Source organism: Halichoerus grypus, chromosome 9 (genome assembly GCF_964656455.1).
Source record: "Halichoerus grypus chromosome 9, mHalGry1.hap1.1, whole genome shotgun sequence".
NCBI lineage: Eukaryota > Metazoa > Chordata > Mammalia > Carnivora > Phocidae > Halichoerus > Halichoerus grypus.
Window position 1 is genome coordinate 40,158,157 of NC_135720.1, and position 20,294 is coordinate 40,178,450.

The 20,294-nt window shown below is 35.5% G+C and overlaps 1 protein-coding gene across 1 annotated transcript in view; it reads left to right on the forward strand.

Moving 5' to 3' along the window:
• SERINC1 (serine incorporator 1) overlaps positions 1–20,294 on the forward strand; it is a 34,269-nt gene that overhangs the window by 419 nt on the left and 13,556 nt on the right. The window contains exons 2-3 of the mRNA XM_036088603.2: positions 15,824–15,985; positions 19,033–19,202. Coding sequence (XP_035944496.1) covers positions 15,824–15,985; positions 19,033–19,202 — 332 coding nt within the window. The remainder of the gene's footprint in view (positions 1–15,823; positions 15,986–19,032; positions 19,203–20,294) is intronic.

The following is a 20,294-nucleotide window of genomic DNA, read 5'->3' on the forward strand; positions in this document are numbered from 1 at the left end:
GTAGTTTCCCTCCCCCAACCGTGTTTCGTGAGTAGCTTTCGTGAAAGCTATTCCACATTCTTCCAAGTCCCTTTTTGTTGTTTTTTTTCCTGTGTCTGCGTAGGCCGTCTCTACAGAGGTTTTAAGCCCATTCCGTGGAGTACCCCATCTCTTCTCGTCTTGTTGCCAGCGACCTCAGAGTCTGCAGCACTGTCATCCCGGGAGGCATGTTGGCCTCTTTGTTCTGTCGGGCTGACTGCAATTAAACGCCCGCTATTTGGGACAGCTTGGCGGTAATATTTACTAATATTAGTAAATATTAGCTCTGTGGCTGGGTCCTCGACCTTCATGCTATGAAGAAATTACTGTATTTCTCAAGTAATAATATATGTATCTGTAAAAGCTGGTCAGTTCAATGGTATTACAAATCTTGTATCTTGACAAAAGTATGCTTCTGTAATCTGAAATTTCATGTTTAATTAGGGGTAGGTTGCATTTTAATTAGATAGCATCTTTAGAGTGATACCATTTTTCATTATAGTGGTACAATTTCTTTATTCAGGTGGTGCAAATAAACTTCAGTTTAAGATAACCCCCCCAAAATAGACAACATGTTAACACTACAGTTAATAAAGTTATTTGTAATTTTGGGCGAGGTATTTGGGTTAAAATCATATTTCTTTAATCCGTGATTTCTAAATTCCACTTCTAACGCTTGTCTGATATCCCAGATGACTCCATTATATACACGAGTCAGAATTTTTATTATTTTACATACCTCACTTTTTTTAGAAAGTTCTGATATTGCTTGAACTGTAAGTGTTAAATTTTAATAAAATAATACCTGGAGGTTGTTACTTCAACAGAGATCATTCTCTTGATTATATCTCTTCTTGTAGATGGGCATGGAAACCAAGTATTTTTAATCTCAGTAAGAAAGTGGAGAATCCACTTGAGTCTGTTTAATACAAAAGAGGCACAGTGTAATAAATGTATTACAAAATAATAAATGTTAAAACATTGCTTTTGTTTTTTGGGGGGGGGAATGTGTGATTTGTGAAGTCAGATTTTGTCCATTTATCAATAGGCATGTTCTTTGTATATAGTAAAGACTTAAAAGGAGGGATTCATGTTTCCAGTTTTGTTCTCTCCAGAACCATGGTGAACACCTTTTTTGCCACAAGAATAATTATGGTTGGGGGGAGAGGGTGTTAGGGATTTTTTTTCTATATATTTATGTGTTTGTTTATTTATTATTATTTTTTAAAGATTTTATTTATTTGTCAGAGAGCGAGCGCAAGCAGGGGGAGCGGCAGGCAGAGCAGGCAGAGGGAGAAGCAGGCTCCCCGCTGAGCTAGGAGCCCGATGCAGGACAGGATCCCAGGACCCTGGGATCATGACCTGAGCCGAAGGCAGACACTTAACTGAGCCACCCAGGCATCCCTATATTTATGTGTTTTAAATCAGAAAATCGCTTTAGTGAACAATATGGAAAATTATATTCCTATTAAAGTTCTTACAACTTAGTTCTTCACCTTTATTGACTAGAAAACTGATAAAATTGACACTGCATTTTAGTCACTGTTAATAACAAGGTATATTGGAAAGGTAGTAACAAGGAGGCAATTTTCTTATCCTCCAATAATTAGATCTCTGGCAGATAGACTAGGTGTCCAAGGTTGATCTTGTGTGCTAGATTATTGTGGCCGGTCTAGGAATTGACTCTGTAGTATGCAGTTCTAGTCATATTTTCCCCTTTCCTTCTTGGTGCTTCTGTCTCTGTGAACTGTTTGATTTTGGTGTAGTTTGTTAGCAGCTGAAGGGGACGTTGCCTTGTAATATATGTCCGTTTTTTCAACAGTCTTTATAGTCAGTATGCTTATTTACTTAAAGGTTTTGACAAATTCAAAACTTACTCAAATTTTCAAAAGTATTCAAGTCATTAAATTAGAACTGTTAAACCACATTTAAACAAATCTTATTTTTTACTCAGGTTTTTTGAGGCTTAATCTATGTCTGTAAAGTTTTTTTTCTGATTTATAAAACAGCTATAGAAAATTTCTGAACTATGAAAACACATAAAAGAAAAAATACATGTAATACTGTTGTGCATTGATTGGAGTTTTAATTTTGAGTTTCTTTGCTAAGTGGCCTAGAATTAGATTGATCATAAATCTTGGTTCATGCGGCTGTCTCTTTGATCAGTGATTACATTAACCACTTAAATATCTGGATCTCCCACCTAATCCTGTAACTACATTACCAGAAATTTATGCCTGCTTCAGTGCTTTCACCCCAATCTCAACAATGATATTAATTACTAGAATTGATTTTTTTGAATTATTGGACTTTATATACAATAACTATCCCCTTTTTTTTGTCCAAGATACTTAATATACTTAAGAAGAAAGAGCTAGTGATTACTGCCTACCTATTTTGTGTCAGCCTCTGCTAGATTTTTATTTTTTAGTACAATGACTTGTCTTTGCAGAAATGATTCATAGTCACTGAACAGTCAAGCATAGCAGAGTACAAAGTTAAAATGTCACAAAAAAAATGCCACCACCAATAACATTCCTTCTCTCAATGTATATATACATGCATGGATGAATGGACAAAAATATATTTTAGGAATGGTAGCATGCTAAACATGTATTTTTAAACAAAGCATTAAATCTATTTTTTCCTGAGTTTAACAAAAGGAAAATAAAAATAAAGGAGTTGTTGAATGTTAAATAAACATTTCTTCATCAGGAGAGTTTCCTAAAAAGATTCATCTAAGGAGATGTTTCTATAGCAGTGGTTCTCAACTGGGCACATTTGGCAATGTCTGCCAAATTTTTTGGCATTTTTTGCTGTCCAGTTTGGGGTAAGAGGTGCTAATAGCATCTAGTAAGTAAAAGCCAGAGATACTACTAAACATTTTACACTGCACAGGATGGCCCCCAGCAACAAAGAATTTTTTGATCCAAGATGTCAGTAGTGGCACGCTTGAGAAATTCTGCTTCATCCTCTTCAATTGGCCAGAGCAAAAAATGAATGAAATAGTCTTATATATAATAGAGTAGACTGTTATATATATAATATATAATAGACTGCTATAAATAGCAGTCTTAACTGCTCTTTAAAAAAGCTTTTAACGAATCCTATCTTTATCTCTACCTTCTGCCTCAAGGAGGCTACCTGGTGCCACCAATTCCTGATCTGTTTGGGAATTCTACAAATTGTATTGCTTAACTTTTTCCTTTGATGGCTTATAATTCAACTTTTTAGGCCTTAAAAGGTCAAAAAGAACAGGAGAAAAAATCCACAAGTCTGACCTTTTAAGTTTATTCCTAAGTTTGTTCATTTTAAGTATACTCCTAAGCCCTTTATTTTTTTTATTTTATTGGGAGCGTGGGTAAATTCACATATTAAGTCTGCCATCTTTAACCAGAATCTCTTTGTATATGTATTATTTTTTATATGTGACCATTGTGTTTTATAACCATAATTATCCTAGTTGTTTAGTCTTAGAACTAAACAAGTCATTCTTGAAGTGTGTTTCGTGGACCCTGTAGCGTCAGCACACCAGGAGACTTACTGGAAACACTGACTAAGGCCCAGCACTCTGTTTTAATAAGCCCTCCAGGGGCGCCTGGGTGGCTCAGTCGTTAAGCATCTGCCTTCAGCTCAGGTCATGATCCCAGGGTCCTGGGATCGAGTCCTGCTTCGGGCTTCCTGCTCCGTGGGAAGACTGCTTCTCCCTCTCCCACTCCCCCTGCTTGTGTTCCTGCTCTCGCTGTCTCTCACTCTGTCAAATAAATAAACTCTTGAAAAAAAAAAAAAAATAAGCCCTCCAAGTGATTCTGATACCTGCTACATTTTGAGAACCACTGCTCTACACTTTAAGTGGTTTCAAACCTCAAAGCACTTTTTAACCATGGCTTCTCCCAGTTTTTGTTTTTTTTTAACTTAATGTCCTCTCCTAATTGACTAAATTCTATAATCCTGATAGATTTTTGAAGAATTCATGGATGCTGAAATCTTTATAAATTCTTTTATATATAAAACTATCTTTTACATTTCTGAGAGGCATTGTTTACCAGTTTAATAATATACCCATTTCCTTCAGAACTTAATAGTCTTTTCTGTGAATCCTGTTTTATCTAACAACACTGTGGTATCCACTCCCTCCCAACACATCTCACATGTTCTATTGACTTGTTTCCTCTGCCTGGATATCTGAAGAGTTTTTACTTCTCTTTGAAATTAACCAAATATGTCTGACTTTAAATCTTTTATCACATTTTTCATCTAAAAAATAGCGTTCTTTTGGGGCACCTGGGTTAAGCATCTGCCTTTGGCTCAGGTCATGAGCCCAGGGTCCTGGGATTGGGCCCGGCATCAGGCTCCCTGCTCGGTGGGGAGTCTGCTTCTCCCTCTGCCTCTCCCCTGGCTTGTGCCTCTCTCACTTACTCTCTCTCAAATAAATAAATAAAATCTTTAAAAAACAAAAAAGAAAGAAAGAAAATAGTGTTCTTTTAGAAATACAGATTCACTTCTTCCTCTAAGGAAGTTTTTCTTGGATTCTATCTTTGAATGTCCTTTTTGTTTATTTAGAGGATTCTCTATTTTAAGGACACCAGTTAACCTTCATATTACATTGTCTTTGTTTTCCTTACATATTATTTTTCCATATTTTTGTCATTTTTTTAGTTGATATAATTTACCTGAAATCACACTTTGTAATATACAGGTCTGTGAATTTTGAGAAATCCTTTAGTTACGTAACAGCTACAGAACAGTTAGCACCTTAAATTATGTCATCCTAATTCTTGGCAACCCCTGTTTTTTCTGTCTCCAGAGTTCGTTCTTTCCAGAAAGGCATATGAATAAATCATACAAAATATGGCCTTTTGAGTTGGGCTTTTTTTACTGAGTATAATTCATTGAGATTTATTCATGTTGTGTGTATTAGTGGTTTGTTCCTTTTTATTTTTGTATAGTATTCCATTGCTTGGATAAACCACAACTTACTATCCATGTATCAGGTGAAGGGCATTTCCAGATTTTGGTGATAAAATAGCTATAAGCATTTCCATAAAGGTACCACAAAGGTTTTTTGTGTGACTCTTAAGTTCTCTTTTGCTTAGGTAAAATATCTAGCAGTGGAATTGCTGAGTAATATGACAAGCATACATTTGACTTGTAAGAAACTACCAAGCTGGTTTCCAAGATAGCTGTACCAGTTTTCGATCCCAACAAAGAGAGTTGTTAGTACTTGGTATTATGAGTTTATTTGATTTTAGCCATTCTAACGTGTGTGTGGTGGTATCTCATTATGCTTTTAGTGTGCATTTCCTTAGTAACTGATGATATTGAGCACTTTTTCATGCACTTATTTGCCATCCATATATTTTCTTTCTTAAAATGTTTGAATAATTTGCCCAGTTTTTATTTTGGTTGGTTGGTTTTCTTAAGTATTAAAAATTCCTTATATATTCTCAGTACAAATCATTTATCAGCTACCTGATTCCCATATATTTTTTTCAAATCTGTGGCTTGTCTTAATTCTCTCCAGGGTGTCTTTCAAATAGCAGAAGTTCTTAATTTTGATGGGACCTAGTTTATCAATTTTCTTTCTTCTGTGGGTCATGCTTTTCATATTGTATCTAAGAAATCCTCAGTTAATTTTGATATATGGTTTGATTGTGGCTTAAGGTTTTTTTGTTTTTTTTTTTTAAGATTTTATTTATTTTATTAGATAGCAAGTGTATGGAAGAGAGGGAGATGCTGAACAGGGAGCCTGACCTGGGGCTCGATCCCAGGACCCTGGGATCATGACCTAAGCCAAAGGTAGACGCTTAACCTACTGAGCCACCCAGGCGCCCCTTAGGGTTCTTCCAGTTATTTCAGTACTGTTTATTAAAGAGATTGTCCTTCCTATGTTGATTTGCTTTGGCACTTTAATCAAAAACCCTTTTACCATATTTATGTAAGTCTATTCTGAACTTTATTCTCTTTCATCTATTTGTGCCTATACTGTTGCCTAAACCCACCCTATTTTGATTACTGTGGCTTTAAAGTTAATCTTGAAGTTAGGTAGTGTTGTCTTCCAGTATTGTTGTTTTTCAAAATTCTTTGGGCTATTCTAGTTCCCTCACCTTTCCATATAAATTTTTAAAGCAACTGGTTTATTTCTTCCAGCCTCCTACTGGGATTGTGATTGGAATGTGGTTGACTCTATAGATAAGTTTGGAAAGAATTGACATCTTAAAATATTGAGTATTCAGTTTATGAGCTCAGTTTTCCTTGCCATTTAAGTCTGATTTGTTTCATCATTGTTTTCTAATTTTCATCATTTGGGATCTAGTACATATTTTGTTAGATTTATACTTTAGTATTTTTGTTGGTTTAATTTCTTTTTTGTTGGTATGCAGGATTATGATTAATATGTGTATAATGACTTTGTATCCTGGGACCTTGTTAAACTCCCTTGTAAATCTAGTAGCATTTTGTAAGTTTTTTGGCATTTTCCATGTAAACAATTATTTGTGAATGGAAAAGTTACTTTTCCCTTTGCTGTGTATATTTCTTTTCTTTTTCTTGTCTTGTTGTATTGACTAGAATCTCTAGTGTGAAGGTAAGTATCTGTGATGAGAGCAGATATCTTTGCCTTGTTCTGAATCTTAGGGGAAATAGACCTTAACCGTGAAGTATGGACGGCAGCTATAGATTTCTTGTAAATGCACTTTATCAAGTTGAGGATAATTGTGTTCTTTCTTTGCAGAAAGTTTTGTTCGATTTATCATGAATGGCTATCGATTTGTCAAGTGATTTTCCTGCATCCGTTGAGATGACCGTAAATGATTTTTCTTTAGTCTGTGAATATGGTGAATTGCATTGGTTGATTTTCAAAAGTTCAATCAGCCTTACTTTCCCTGACTAAACCCTACTTGGTCACAGTGTTTTATATCCTTTTATTTTATTTTATTTTATTTTTTAAAGATTTTATTTATCTTTAAGAGAGCAAGCGCACAAGCAGGGGGAGCTGCAGGCAGAGGGAGAAGCAGGCTTCCTGCTGAGCAAGGAGCCCAATGGGGGACTCCATCGCGGACCCTGGGACCTTGAGCTGAGCCAAAAGCAGACGCTTAACCAACTGAGCCATCCAGGCATCCCATATAGCCTTTATTTTTAAAGGCTTTTTTTTAGGGGACCTGGGTGGTTCAGCGGTCTGACTCTTGATTTCTGCTCAGGTCATGATCTCAGGGTCATGAGATTGAGCCCCATGTGGGGCTCTGCACTAAGCATGGAGTCTGCTTAAGATTCTGTCCCTCTCTCTCTGTCCCCCACCCCCCAATTGAACACTCATGCTCTCTCACTTAAAAAAGGGGGGGGGGCCTTCTTTAGAGTAGTTTTAGGTTCATAGAAAATTGAAAGATAACAAAGATTTCCCATATATCCCCTGAATCTACACATGGAAAGCCTCCTTCCTTATCAACATCCCCCACTAGAGTGGTACATTTGTTACAATTAATGAACCTGTGTTGACACATCATAATCATCCAAAGTCTGTAGGTTACATTATGGTTCACTCTTGGTGTTGGACATTCTATGCGTTTGGGCAAATGTGTAATGACATGTAGCCACCATTATAGTAGCATACAGAATATTTTCACTACCCTTTTTACTCTGTGCCTTGCCTATTCATTCCTGTACCCACTCCAGCCACTGATCTTACTGTCTCCACGGTTTTGCCTTTTCCAGAATTTCATAGTCGAAATCATACAAGATGTAGTCTTTTCACGTTGCCTTCTTTCAGTTAGTAATACCCATTTAAGGTTTCTCCATGTCTTTTCATGGCCTGAGAACTCCTTTGTTTTCAGCACTAATGTACCATTATTTAGATGTACCACAGTTTATTTGTTCATTCACCTACTAAGGGACATCTTGGTTGCTTCCAAGTTTGGGCAGTTAGGAATAAAGCTGCTATAAACATCCATGTGCAGGCTTTTTTGTGTATATGAGTTTTAATATGCATTTCCCATATGCATATGAAATATGTGGAACAGTTTTTCATATGCTTATTTGCCGTCTATATATCGAATTTGGTGAGGTGTCTGTTGACCCATTTTTTAATCTGATTGTTTCTTATTGTGTTTTAAGAGTTCTCTGTGTGTTTTGGATAACAGTCCTTTATGATCAGGTGTGTTTTTTGCAAATATTTTCACACAGTTGGCCTTTCTTTTCATTCTTTTGATGTTGACCTTTGCAGAGCAGAATTTTTAAAATTTTAATGAATATCAGTTTATCAGTTATATTTTTGTGAATCATGCTTTTGATGTTGTATCTGAAAAGTCATGCCACACCCAAGGTCATTTAGATTTTTTCCTGTGTTATCTTGTACTGGTTTATGGTTTTAGGATTTACATTTAGGTTTAAAATCCATTTCGAATTAATTTTGGGAAAGGGTGTGAGATCTGTGTCTATATGTCTAGATTCATTTTTCTGCATATGAATGCTCAGTTGTTAACAGTACCATTTGTTCAAAAGACCATCTTTGTTTCATTGAATTGCCTTCGCACCTTTGTCAAAGATTAGTTGATTGCATTTATGTGGGGTCTATTTGTGGGCTCACTATTCTGTTCTTTGATTTGTCTTTTCTTTTTGACAGTACCATAGTGACCTGTTATTGTTGCTTTATAAGTCTGAAGTCCAGGGACACCTGGGTGGCTCAGGTAGTTAAGCATCTGCCTTCGGCTCAGGTCATGATCCCAGCGTCCTGAGATTGAGTCCCACATCGGGTTCCTAGCTCAGTGGGAAGCCTGCTTCTCTCTCTGCCTGCTGCTCCCCCTGCTTGTGCACTCACATGCTCTCTCTGTCTCTCTCTCTCTCTCGCAAATAAATAAAATCTTTAAAAAAAAAAAAAAGTCTTAAGTCTGATAGTGTCAGTCCTTCAACTTTGTTCTTCTTCAATATCATATTGGCTATTCTGGGTCTTTTGTCTCTCCATATGAATTTTAGAATCAGTTTGTCAATATCTACACAATAACTTGCTGGGGTTTTGATTGGGATTGCATTGAATCTATAGGTCAAGCTTGAGGGATTGACATCTTAACAACATTGAGTCTTCCTAATCCATGAATGTGGAATATCTGTTCATTTACTTAGTTCTTTCTTTTTTTAATTTTTTTTTTAAGATTTTATTTATATTTGTCAGAGCTCAAGCAGGAGGAGTGGTAGACAGAGGGAGAAGCAGGCTCTCTGATGAGCCAAGAGATCGATGCAGAACTCGATCCCAGGACCTGGGATCATGACCTGGGCTGAAGACAAACACTTAACTGACTGAGCCACCCAGGCATCCCTGTTTAGTTCTTTTATTTTGCTTATCAGAATTTTGTGTTTTTTCTCATATTGATCTTGTATGTACTCTGTTAAATTGATAAGTATTTTGGGGTTTTTGTTTTTGGATGCTAACATAAATGGTAATGTATTTTTAATTTCAAGTTTTACTTTTTCATTGCTGATGTATAGGAAAGCAGTTGACTTCTGTCTGTTAACCTTGTATCCTGCAACCCTGCTATAATTATTTATTAGTTCTAAGATTTTGTGGGGGTTGTTTTGGTCACTTCTTTTGAAATTTCTATGTAGATGATAATGCCATCTGTGAATGAAGATAATTTTATTTCTTCCTTCCCAATGCATATACTTTTTATTTCCTTTTCTTGTCTTAGTGCACTAGCTAGAACTTCCAGTACAGTGTTGAAAAGGAATGATGAGAGGAAAGATCCTTGCTTTGTACCTGATATTAATTGGGAAGGCTTCAAGTTTCTCACCATTAAATGTGATAACTGTAGGTGTTTTGTTGGTTTTATTAATCAAGTTGAGGGAGTTCCCCTCTATTCCTAGTTTATTGAGAGTTTTTATCATGAATGAGGTTGGATTTTGTCAAATATGTTTTCTGGGCATCTACTGATATGATCATCTTTGTGGACATTAACTGATTTTTTGAATGTTGAACCATTCTTGTATATTAGGGATAAAACCTACTTGGTCATGGTATATAATTCTTTTCATATATTGTTGGATTTGATATGCTAGCATATCGTTGAGGATTTATGCATCTGTTTATGAGAGCTGTTGATTTGTAGTTTTCATTTTTTATAATGTCTTTGGTCTAGTTATATTGTTAAAAGTAATGCTGGTCTCATAAAATGAGTTAGGCAGTCTTCTCTGCTTCTGTCCTCTGAAAGAGATTTCAGAGCACCGGTATTTTGTTTCTTTAAATGTTTAGTAGAGTTCACCAGTGAACTCATCTGGGTCTGGTGCTTTCTGTTTTGGAAGATTATTAATTATTGACTCAATTTCTTCAACAGATACTGGCTTATTCACATTGCCTATTTCTTGTTGTGTGAGTTTTGGCAACTTGTGTCTCTCAAGGAATTGATTCGTTTTATCTAGGTTTTCAAATCTGTGGACTGTTGACAATATTCTTTTATTATCCTTTTGATAATAACGTTGTGGTGAGGTATTGAGAAAGGAGAAGTGTTCCACAGCCCTATGATTAGGTCTTAGTCATTTAGTGAGCCTATGTCTCTGGACTGTGAACTCACAAGTGTCTCTCGTAAAGAACTCTGTTCTTGTAAAGAACAGAGTGTTCTGGGTATATTTTTAAATGGTTCCTTTTCCCCTCTGCTGCAAGAAGCATGAAGGAATTTCCACAGTAAGTTCCAGCAATTCTTCAGTTAAAGTTTAGGTTCTCCTACCTGGGCGTTGGTTCCTAAGTTGACTTCCACTTGTGATTCTCTGCTCTGGTAAGGCACGGCTCCCTGTATTTGCCTATCTGTCTCCAGTCTGGGGGCAGTGATTTACCCCGTATCCTAATCTCTCCTATGGATCCTAAAAGAGTTTTTGATATTTTACTCTGTTCAGCTTTTTACGGGTGAGGACAGAGTGGTGACTGCCATGCTTCTTGCATGGGGAAACATGTACTAGAAGTCTTCATGTATTTTTTTACGTTATTGATTTTGAATTGACAAGATATTAAAAAATTATGTTCATGAAGGATATTGGTCTGTTCTTTTATAATGTTTTTGGCTGTAGCGTCAAAGTAATTCTGGCCCACTAGAAGAGAGTTGTGAAGTGTTTTGCCTCTTCAGTTTTAAGTGCTTAATAGAACTCACCCAGTGAAACCATCTATGCCTGGGAAGGTTTGTAACTACAAATTTAATTTTTTAAAATAGTTATAGGGCTACTCAGTGTGTATATATATATATATTTTTTTTTTTTAAGATTTTATTTTTAAGTAATCTTTACACCCAACATGGAGCTTGAACTCACAACCCTGAGATCAAGAGTCACATGCTCTACCGACTGAGCCAACCAGGCTCCAACATTATATATATTTTTTATTGAATGATTTCTGGCAGTGTGGGTTTTTCATAGAGTTTGTCGATTTTACCTAAGGTATTAAATAAAATTGTTCATACTTATCCCTTACAGTTTTTTAATGCTTCTAGGATCTGTATTGGTGTCTCTTCACATTTCCATAATTCATGATTTGTGTGTGTTTACTCTTGCTCTTTTGCACTTTTATATCCTGATCAGTCTCTTTCTCAGTTGTAATGGTCTTCTAAAACTGGTTTCACTGATTTTCTTGTTCTGCTTTTTACTGCCTTGATTTCTCTTCTTTGTTATTTTCTTTATTTTTTGTTTAATTTGCTTATTTGATTTTTTTAAGGTAGAAGCTCAGATTGTTGATTTGAAATCTTTGTTTTTGTCTAATGTAATCATTTGATACTGTAAATTTCACAAATGTGATGTTATTTTCATTTCGTATAATTTCCTTTTGATATCTTTTCCCTGTAGATTAATTAGAAGTCTGTTAAAATTTAGTTTCCAGATGTTTTTTCTGTTACTGATGTCTAAATTCCATTGTGGGCCAAGAATACATGGTGGTCGTTTGATTTGAGACATTTTGTATGTTTATTGCAATTTGAGATTCGTTTTATGGCCAAGAATATGGTCTGTTTTGGTTAAGTGTTCTGTGCATTCTGGAAAACAGTTTGTGCTCTGCTCTGTTTAGATTGAGTATTCCCTAAATGTCACTTAGGCACAATTAATTGATAATGTACAAATTTTCTATATCCTTACTGATTTTTGTTTTGCTACTTAATGAGAGAATATAAATGTGAATTTGTTATATTCAGTTTTATTATTTTCCCCTAATGCATTTTGAAGTTCTCTTACTAAACGTAGAAACATTTAGGATTATAGGTCTCCTCCATGAATATCTCCATGTACGTCCCCTTTTCATTATGAAGTGTTCCTCCTTAACCCTAGTAGGATTCTTTGCTCTGAAATCTATTTTGTCTGGTACTGCTATAGCATGGTATTTGTTTTTTCTTTCTTTCACTTTTAACCTATTTGCATTTTTATATTTAAGTAGGATTCTTGTAGAAGAGATAAGAATTGGATCTCAATGTTTTATCTAACAGTCTCTGCCTTTTCATTGGAAGTGTTTATGCCATTTACATTTAGTGTGATTATTACGTTTGGGCTTAAATCAACCATCTTTCTATTTTCTGTTTGTCCTATTATCCCTTTTGTGTAGTTTTTTTTTCCCCCCTTATTTTGCATTAATTGGCCATTTTTAGTATTCTTTTATTTCCATTGGCTTACTAGCTATACTTCTTTGTCTTGAGTTTCTCAGAGGTCACTTTAGGGTGTATAGTATTCATTTTTAACTTACTACAGTCTGTCTTCATGTCCAGTCATACCACTTATTTACAATATTAGAACCTCGCAGTAGTTGTATAGTTGAATGTCTTCAATGTCTCCTCTTGCATACTATTTGCAATCACCATATTTTTTTTCCACCTTCGTTATAACATAGGCCCACAATACATTGGTATTATTTTTGCTTCAAAAGGATAATTATCAGAAGGGCACGTGTTGTGATGAGCACTGGGTGTTATACGCAACTAATGAATCATTGAACACTACATCAAAAACTAATGATTTACTATACAGTGGCTAAGTGAACATAATAAAAAAAGGATAATTATCCTTCAAAGGATTTCCTTATATTTTGCCATTTCCATTGTTCTTCATTCCGTTTGTATAGATAGCTGTCTGGTATAATCTTCCTTCTGTTTGAAGGATTTCCTTCAACATTTCTGGTAGTTTAGGTCTGCTAGTTTGGGATTCTTGTGTTCTTTTTATGTCTGAAAATGGTTTTATTTTACATTAGTTTTTGAAAGAGACTTTCACTGAGCATAAAATTTTATCATTTGGTTTTTTTTTTAAGTGCTTACTTTTGGCTTGCAGTTTTTTAATTAAAATTGATACCTTTCCTTGTTTCTCCTTATATAATATGTCTTAATATTTCTGCCTGCTTTTTAAAGATTTTTATGCTTATGGTTGTTTTTAAGCAGTTTGTGATGTGAGTTGGTGTGGTTTCCATCATGTTGTTTTTGCTAGAATTTCACTGAGCTTCTTGAATCTGGGAATTTATAATCTTGATTAAATATGGGAACATTTTGACAATTACTTCCTCAGTAGGACTCTTCTGGTCATCTCCCCTTTTGAGAGTTCCAATTTCATTTACATTAGGCTGCTTCAAATTGTCTACACTGATCTTCTGTTCATTTTTGTCCTAGCATTTTTGTCGCATTTCTTTTGCTGTGTTTTTGGGCTCATTAATCTTTTTTGCGGTGTCTTAGTATTTTTTGGTTTAGTTACTTTATTTTTCATTTCTACAGGTTTGGTATAGATCTTTTATGTTAATCTTCCATGGCTCTCCTTAACATGCTGATGGTTTTTTTTAATCTTGAGAGTATGAAATATAGTTAAAATAACACTTTTATGCCATTATCTATAATTAAGTCATCTGTGTTATTGGGTTGATTTTGATTTATTTTTCCATTAAAGGTTGTATTTTTCTACTTTCTTGCATAACTATCAAATTTTTATTAGATGTCAGACATTGTAAATTTTACCTTGATGGATGTATTTTAAAAAGATGATATTCTTGGGCAAAGGTGAGTTACTTGAAGAAAATTTGACCTTTTTGATGTTTCCTTTATGTTTTGTTAAGTGAGGCTGGAGCAGCCTTTAATCTTATGGCTGATTTTTTTTCTAAGCAATAGCCTATAACTCACTGCCTCCTGGATTACAAGGTTTTTCCACTCTGGCTGGTGGCAATACCAACTCTTCCCACTCCTTGGGTATTTTATTCAAATGCTTGCCATGATGAGTGCTTTGCTGAAGATTCAAGTTGAAGCCTCTGCAGATTTCCAGAGCTCACTTTGTAGCTTTCTTCTCTCCAGGATTCTGCCCTGTAAACTCTAGCTGCCTTTACTTCTCTCAGTGACCAACTCTGTTCCAGCTCCCAACTATCTCCTTAATTCGGGTGGACTGCTGGCCTTTGCTTAGATCCTCTCCCTATATTGGAAGCTCTCCCCAGGCAGAAAGATGGGTCAGTCATGGAGCTCACATCATTTCCTCTCTCAGAAATTACTGTCCTGCATTGCCTGTTGTTAATTGTCTGAAAAACCATTGTTTTATTTAATTTTTTCCATTGATTAAGGCAGTAGGATATGTCTGGTCACTATTAACTGCATCTTGACCTAAGTTTATAATAATTATCTCAAGCTTTTTTCTGTTAGTAGTTTTATTTTCAGCCATGTCTGTTTTGTTCCTTGATAATTAATTATTAAGTTTGACTTTCTCTTTTCATTATCTTATTTTATTCTTTTCCCATTTCATTTTTTAACTTTTTCATTTGCTTTTTGTTATATTTCTGTAGTTCAGGTGAAGCACTTGTACAGAATTTCCTTTTCTTACTGAGTTATGTTTTGTTTCAGACTGGATTCTTCAAATGTCTCTCCCTCATCCTTTTTTTTCTCCTTCCCTCTGAGGGTTGTGCTCGCTTATTTATTTATTTATCTATTTATTATTTATTTATTATGCATGCTAGAGTTATGTTTGCATAGTTGCCATGACTTTTTTTTTCTTTCTTAAGCTTAGTATAAACAGCTTTGTTCCTGCAGTATATTGGTTACTATAGTGTGTATGACTGCTACCATACTCCCTTCCCTTAGTTTCTGAGACTTTTCCCCCAGAGCTATCACTGTAAGACTGGAATATCCTAGTCTGTCCAGCTTTCTGAAGTCTGACAGTATGAGGGAGCTCAGCCTAGGTTATGGTGAGTCCTTGGGAGAACCTTAACGCTTAACCTTTCTGAACTATTGGCAGATTGCTTTATCAACGTTCATCTCTCCTGGTGAGGGAATTATCTTGTTCCCCTAGTGTAGTTTACTGTGGAGTTCCACTGGAGAAAGTTAGCTAGCCTGAGTTTTTCACTTTTTTCACTACCACCATCTCAGAAGAGGAAAAGATAAGGATGCCAGTTCCCTTCTTTTTCTCTTCTGGGGTGTTTGAGGATTCTCAGAATTTTGTGAATTCACCAGTATCATATTTGGGGGCTAAAGGACAGGAGCCAGAGATGGGCTTGTTATTATTCCAAGGTTTTTTGTTTGTTTGTTTTTGCTGAACTCTTTGCTGATGGTGATTTTTTTTTTTTTTTACTTTGTTATTTTAACTGATTTGATTTATTTTAACTGATTTAGAGGTCAAGCGCTTTTATGTTTGACTTTGGTCCATCTTTACACAGAAAGTACTAAGTTTTATTTGTGAATAATTATGTGTGAACCAGATAGATTTTGTTCCTTGGTAATTACTTTAACTTCAGTCCTGGGTTGTTTGTTTGTTTTGTTTTGTTTTGTTTTTTTGAGTGGATGAAACAAATTTTCACTGTATCATTTTAAACTATACTGATTTTTAATACTCTTTTTCCCAGATTCCATGTTTATGTGGCAGTGCCCCATGTTTGCTGTGTCGATGCTGTCCTAGTGGAAACAACTCTACTGTAACTAGATTGATCTATGCACTTTTCCTGCTTGTTGGAGTGTGTGTAGCTTGTGTAATGTTGATACCGGGAATGGAAGAACAACTGAATAAGGTTAGTTTTTTTTTTTTTTTTTTAATTGATCAACTGAACCTATGAGTATGCTTAAAACCGATTGTTGGGTTTTGGAAATTGTAATGTACAAAGTAAGATAACATGTAATTCCAGTTTTAGTAATCCTCATAATCTTTTAGGAAAGAAAGAATATAAGACTTACATAAGCTTAACTTTTCTGATGGTGGTACAGATAATATGCTGTGGTAATGAGAAATAAGTAATTCTAACCAGTTAAATGTCAGAACTCAGTAGGTCCCATGGAAAAAGCAACATTCTAAGAATGAGTAGAATTTTTGTATGCAGAGATTGAAAAATAGGAAGCAAAATGAGGATAAAGAGCTTGTTGAGCGGAATACGTATGCTTTAGGAAGACTGATCTGATAATTAGAAGTCAAGCAGTTAAATGTGGAGGCTCTTTTAATCGTGCAATCAAGAACTGTATAGGGGGCCTGCAATAACTTTTCTGAACATAGAATTAACTGAATCTGGATTTAAATATTGGCAGTGATAGAATCATACATAATACCCAGGTTCTGATTTTAGACAATTAGCAGGAAACTGTTACTGTTAACCGGGGAGGGGAGGTGTTTTATTTTTTAAAAAAAAATTTTCAGGGAGTCAGGTTGTAAAAGGAGATGAGGAAAATATGATTCATTTAGTTTATAAAACGTTGACTTAGGGATACTGCACTACATACATGTGTGAGAAAGTGTGTTTGTGTATCTAACAGGAAGTAGAAAACACGGTATGTAACAAAAAAGAAATCCTAGCTAGAGGTGTTTTGGGAATGGAGATGAAAGTTGAAACCATGGCAGCATATGCTGAAGAAGACCATTCAAAGTGTGAAGACTGTAACTTTGACAAAAGCTGTTATTGAAAGGGGTTGCTAGAGAAAAGGGAACCTCAGAAGGAACAATGAAAAAGGGTGAAACAAGTGAATGCCCTATTGTGCAGACCTTAGAAAGAAAGTATTTGACAGCCAGTACATCATTAGTGTCTTGAAAAAGCGATTTCTTTAGAGTGCTGGGATCAGAAGTAGGAGAATCAAACAGCCGTGAGGAAATGTATCCAGTAGGTATAAACTGCTGATTTGAGAATTTATGTAACAAAGATGGTAGTCTCAGAGGGCAGCTGAGTTAAGGAAAGGATTTTTTAGGATGAGATTTAATCATTTATATTTTGAGAGGGGTTAAAGATATGGGCTTTAATCTGTATGAGGGAGAAGGTGATCAAGAGAAGGTATAGAAGTTGGCTTTCCACCAAGACAAAACAAATGACAACAGAAAATTTGAGATTGAGAAAGAATATGGCAGTTGACCTCCATTTTAAAGCACAGTATCTGCTCGATGTTGGCTTTGGGGTAAGGAAAATGAGATTATTATGATTGTGAAAGTAACTAGCATTGCACATGATAGTTGTGGATGACCAGTTAATGTTACTCAAGTTCTTGGGTATAAGCAAAAGACATATTTGTATGGTTTTGTCATGGATCCAGTTGACCATGGTTATAAATAGTTTAGTTGGTGGATATTAATTCTCAACACCAAATATTTCTGCTTCTCTGCTTTCTGAAGGTCATCAATGGTTTGCATTTCCTAGAGTGCTTGTGAGATGTAGGGCCATGTCTCTAGTACTTACTGATCAGTGAGTTGTGAGTTGAAGAAATACACATCAGCCTCTACTTACTGATACAAGATTTCCTTTTTTATCTGTTACAACATGTACATCATTTGAAATGGTGGCTTCCCCAACAGCCTGGACTCCTGAAATGACTATCAGAATCAGTTCTGTACAGGTACAAGAGGCAGAACTATGCCTTTGCTGTTTTAAGCCACTGATATTTGGGGGTTGTTACTGAACTAGCTTAACCTGACTAAACTAGGTGGTCGAATTAACTTAATGATGGGAATTCTCCAAGTGTGTCCTGCTCTCATACAAGGGAGTGGGATAATTAAGGATGCCTAGTTGAGTACATGTTGCAAGTGAGTATAGGTAAGTACATACTGCCATAGGGCTTAAACTGGGTTGGAAAGGTGAGATTTAAGTGAGACCAGGAAAGGGTTACAGACCATGTAGGAACTAGCAGAAGGAAGTAGTGCCTCCCCATTAGCTTAAATACAATTGTAAGTTCTTGGTTTTAAAGGCACAAATTGTCATATTTTGGCATATCTGTTTGCTTTAACATTTTCTAGAGGAAATAATTCATCCTCATATGTAGGAGTAGTGTATGTAGTTCTGAGGACTACTCCCATTTATTTCGCTAAAGGTTTTTTGTTTTGTTTTGTTTTGTTTTTTGTGTTCTGATTCCAGTGTGACTTTCTGTAATGGCCATCAGTCTTTTTCAGATTTCTAAGTTAAAAATAAAATCAGTGCCAGCTATTTGTTAATCCAAATCCATTCATTATCAGAAATAACACTTGTAGGGATGCCTGGGTGGCTCAGTCGGTTAAGCATCTGCCTTCAGCTCAGGTCATGATCCCAGGGTCCTGGGATGGAGTCCCACATCCGGCTCCTTGCTCAGCGGGGAACCTGCTTCTCCCTCTCCATCTGCCTCTTCCTCTGCTCATTCTCTCTCTCTCTGACATACATAAATTCTTAAAAAAAATAAATAACACTTGTAGAATAAGACATCAAAACTCAAAATATATTTAGGTCACATTGGCTTTGAGAAGCCATCATTGTCCTCTTCAGTATTTAGAAGCTGACTTACTATGTAATTTCTTAAGCTTCTTTGATTGTATTTCTCTCTTATACAGGTAATTCAGCATATCACAGGAGAATGCAAGTTTTAGAAAATTTAGAATAAGTCTGCAGGTCAGAATAAACATCCAGTTTTGGATCAGCATTTGTAGTTTATCATGGGCTCAAAGTAAAAAGAGAGTTAAATGTCTATCTGAGGAAAATGTTCCAGACTGACCTTGCTTACATATTCAGCATAAACTGTAAAGCAAATTTCTGTTTTCTAAACCTTAAACTATTTGATTACCTAGAACTTTCATTTTTACTTGAAAAAATTCTACATCATAAACTCTTTGTTTTTCTAGATTCCTGGATTTTGTGAAAATGAAAAAGGCATCGTTCCTTGTAATATTTTGGTTGGCTATAAAGCTGTGTACCGTCTGTGCTTTGGCTTGGCTATGTTCTATCTTCTCCTCTCTCTCCTAATGATCAAAGTGAAGAGCAGCAGTGATCCAAGAGCTGCAGTGCATAATGGGTACGTCTTTGAATAATACAAAAGTCTGGGTAGCCTTTTCTCAGTTATTTTGAGTCTGTCTAAAGAAACTAAAATAGTTATGCAATTTGCAGGTTTATTTTGTTATTCATGAATGACCAGGTAAAAATATCTTCTTGTCTCTACTGAGAATATCAGATTTTAGAAATATAAATATTAAATAGTAGCCTTGGGTTACTTATTGGTATAATCTCTGATGCATGATGTTTTATAGTTCATCATAAAAAGAGGATCAACCAGGGCACCTGGGTGCCACAGTCAGTTGAGCATCCAACTCTTGGTTTTGGCACAGGTCATGATCTCAGGGTGAGATTTAGCCCCACCTCGGGCTCCACACTCAGTGTGGAGTCTGCTTGAGATTCTCTCTCCCTCTTGCTCTGTCCATCCTGCTTGTGCATTCTCTCTAAATTAATTAATTAATTAAAAAAAAAAGGGTCCATATCTGTTACTAATAACGAGGAACTCATTCCTCCTCCTCTTAGCTCTTGGTAGATCATTCTTACTACATGAAACTGAACTTGGTTACTTAGACCTACAGTGCAACCAAAATGAATAACTAATCCTCAGCAGGGTGATTGATTGTCTAAATGGTTGGTTGTACTAGACAATCTAGAAAGAAACTTCAGGGTCCCTTTTATTAATATCCCTTAATGTAGAGCATCACTTCTGGTACTTAATTTGAATGTTTTGAATTTTATCTGTTCTTTTCTCCTCATAATTAAATAAAATTTTTTTTGAGTATCTGCTATTGCTTATTTATTATTATGCTACCGAAGACAGGAAGGATGAACAAGTCAAATACAAATATTAGTGAAAAATATGCTGTGACAGGTTGATTTATTTTGTCCTTGTAGTCATTGGTATTTGTTTATTTGCACTTTTACAAATATATTTATTAAATGTATTTTTAAACACTTCTCAAAATGCATCACAGAATGGCTGTGACAACTATTCCCTGAGATAACACTCTAGTCAAAGTAGCATGCATGTAGCACTCTTAACAACCATCTTTGTTACATGTGTTTTCTTTTTAATTGAGATAAAATTAACATATAACATTGTAGATTTAGCATA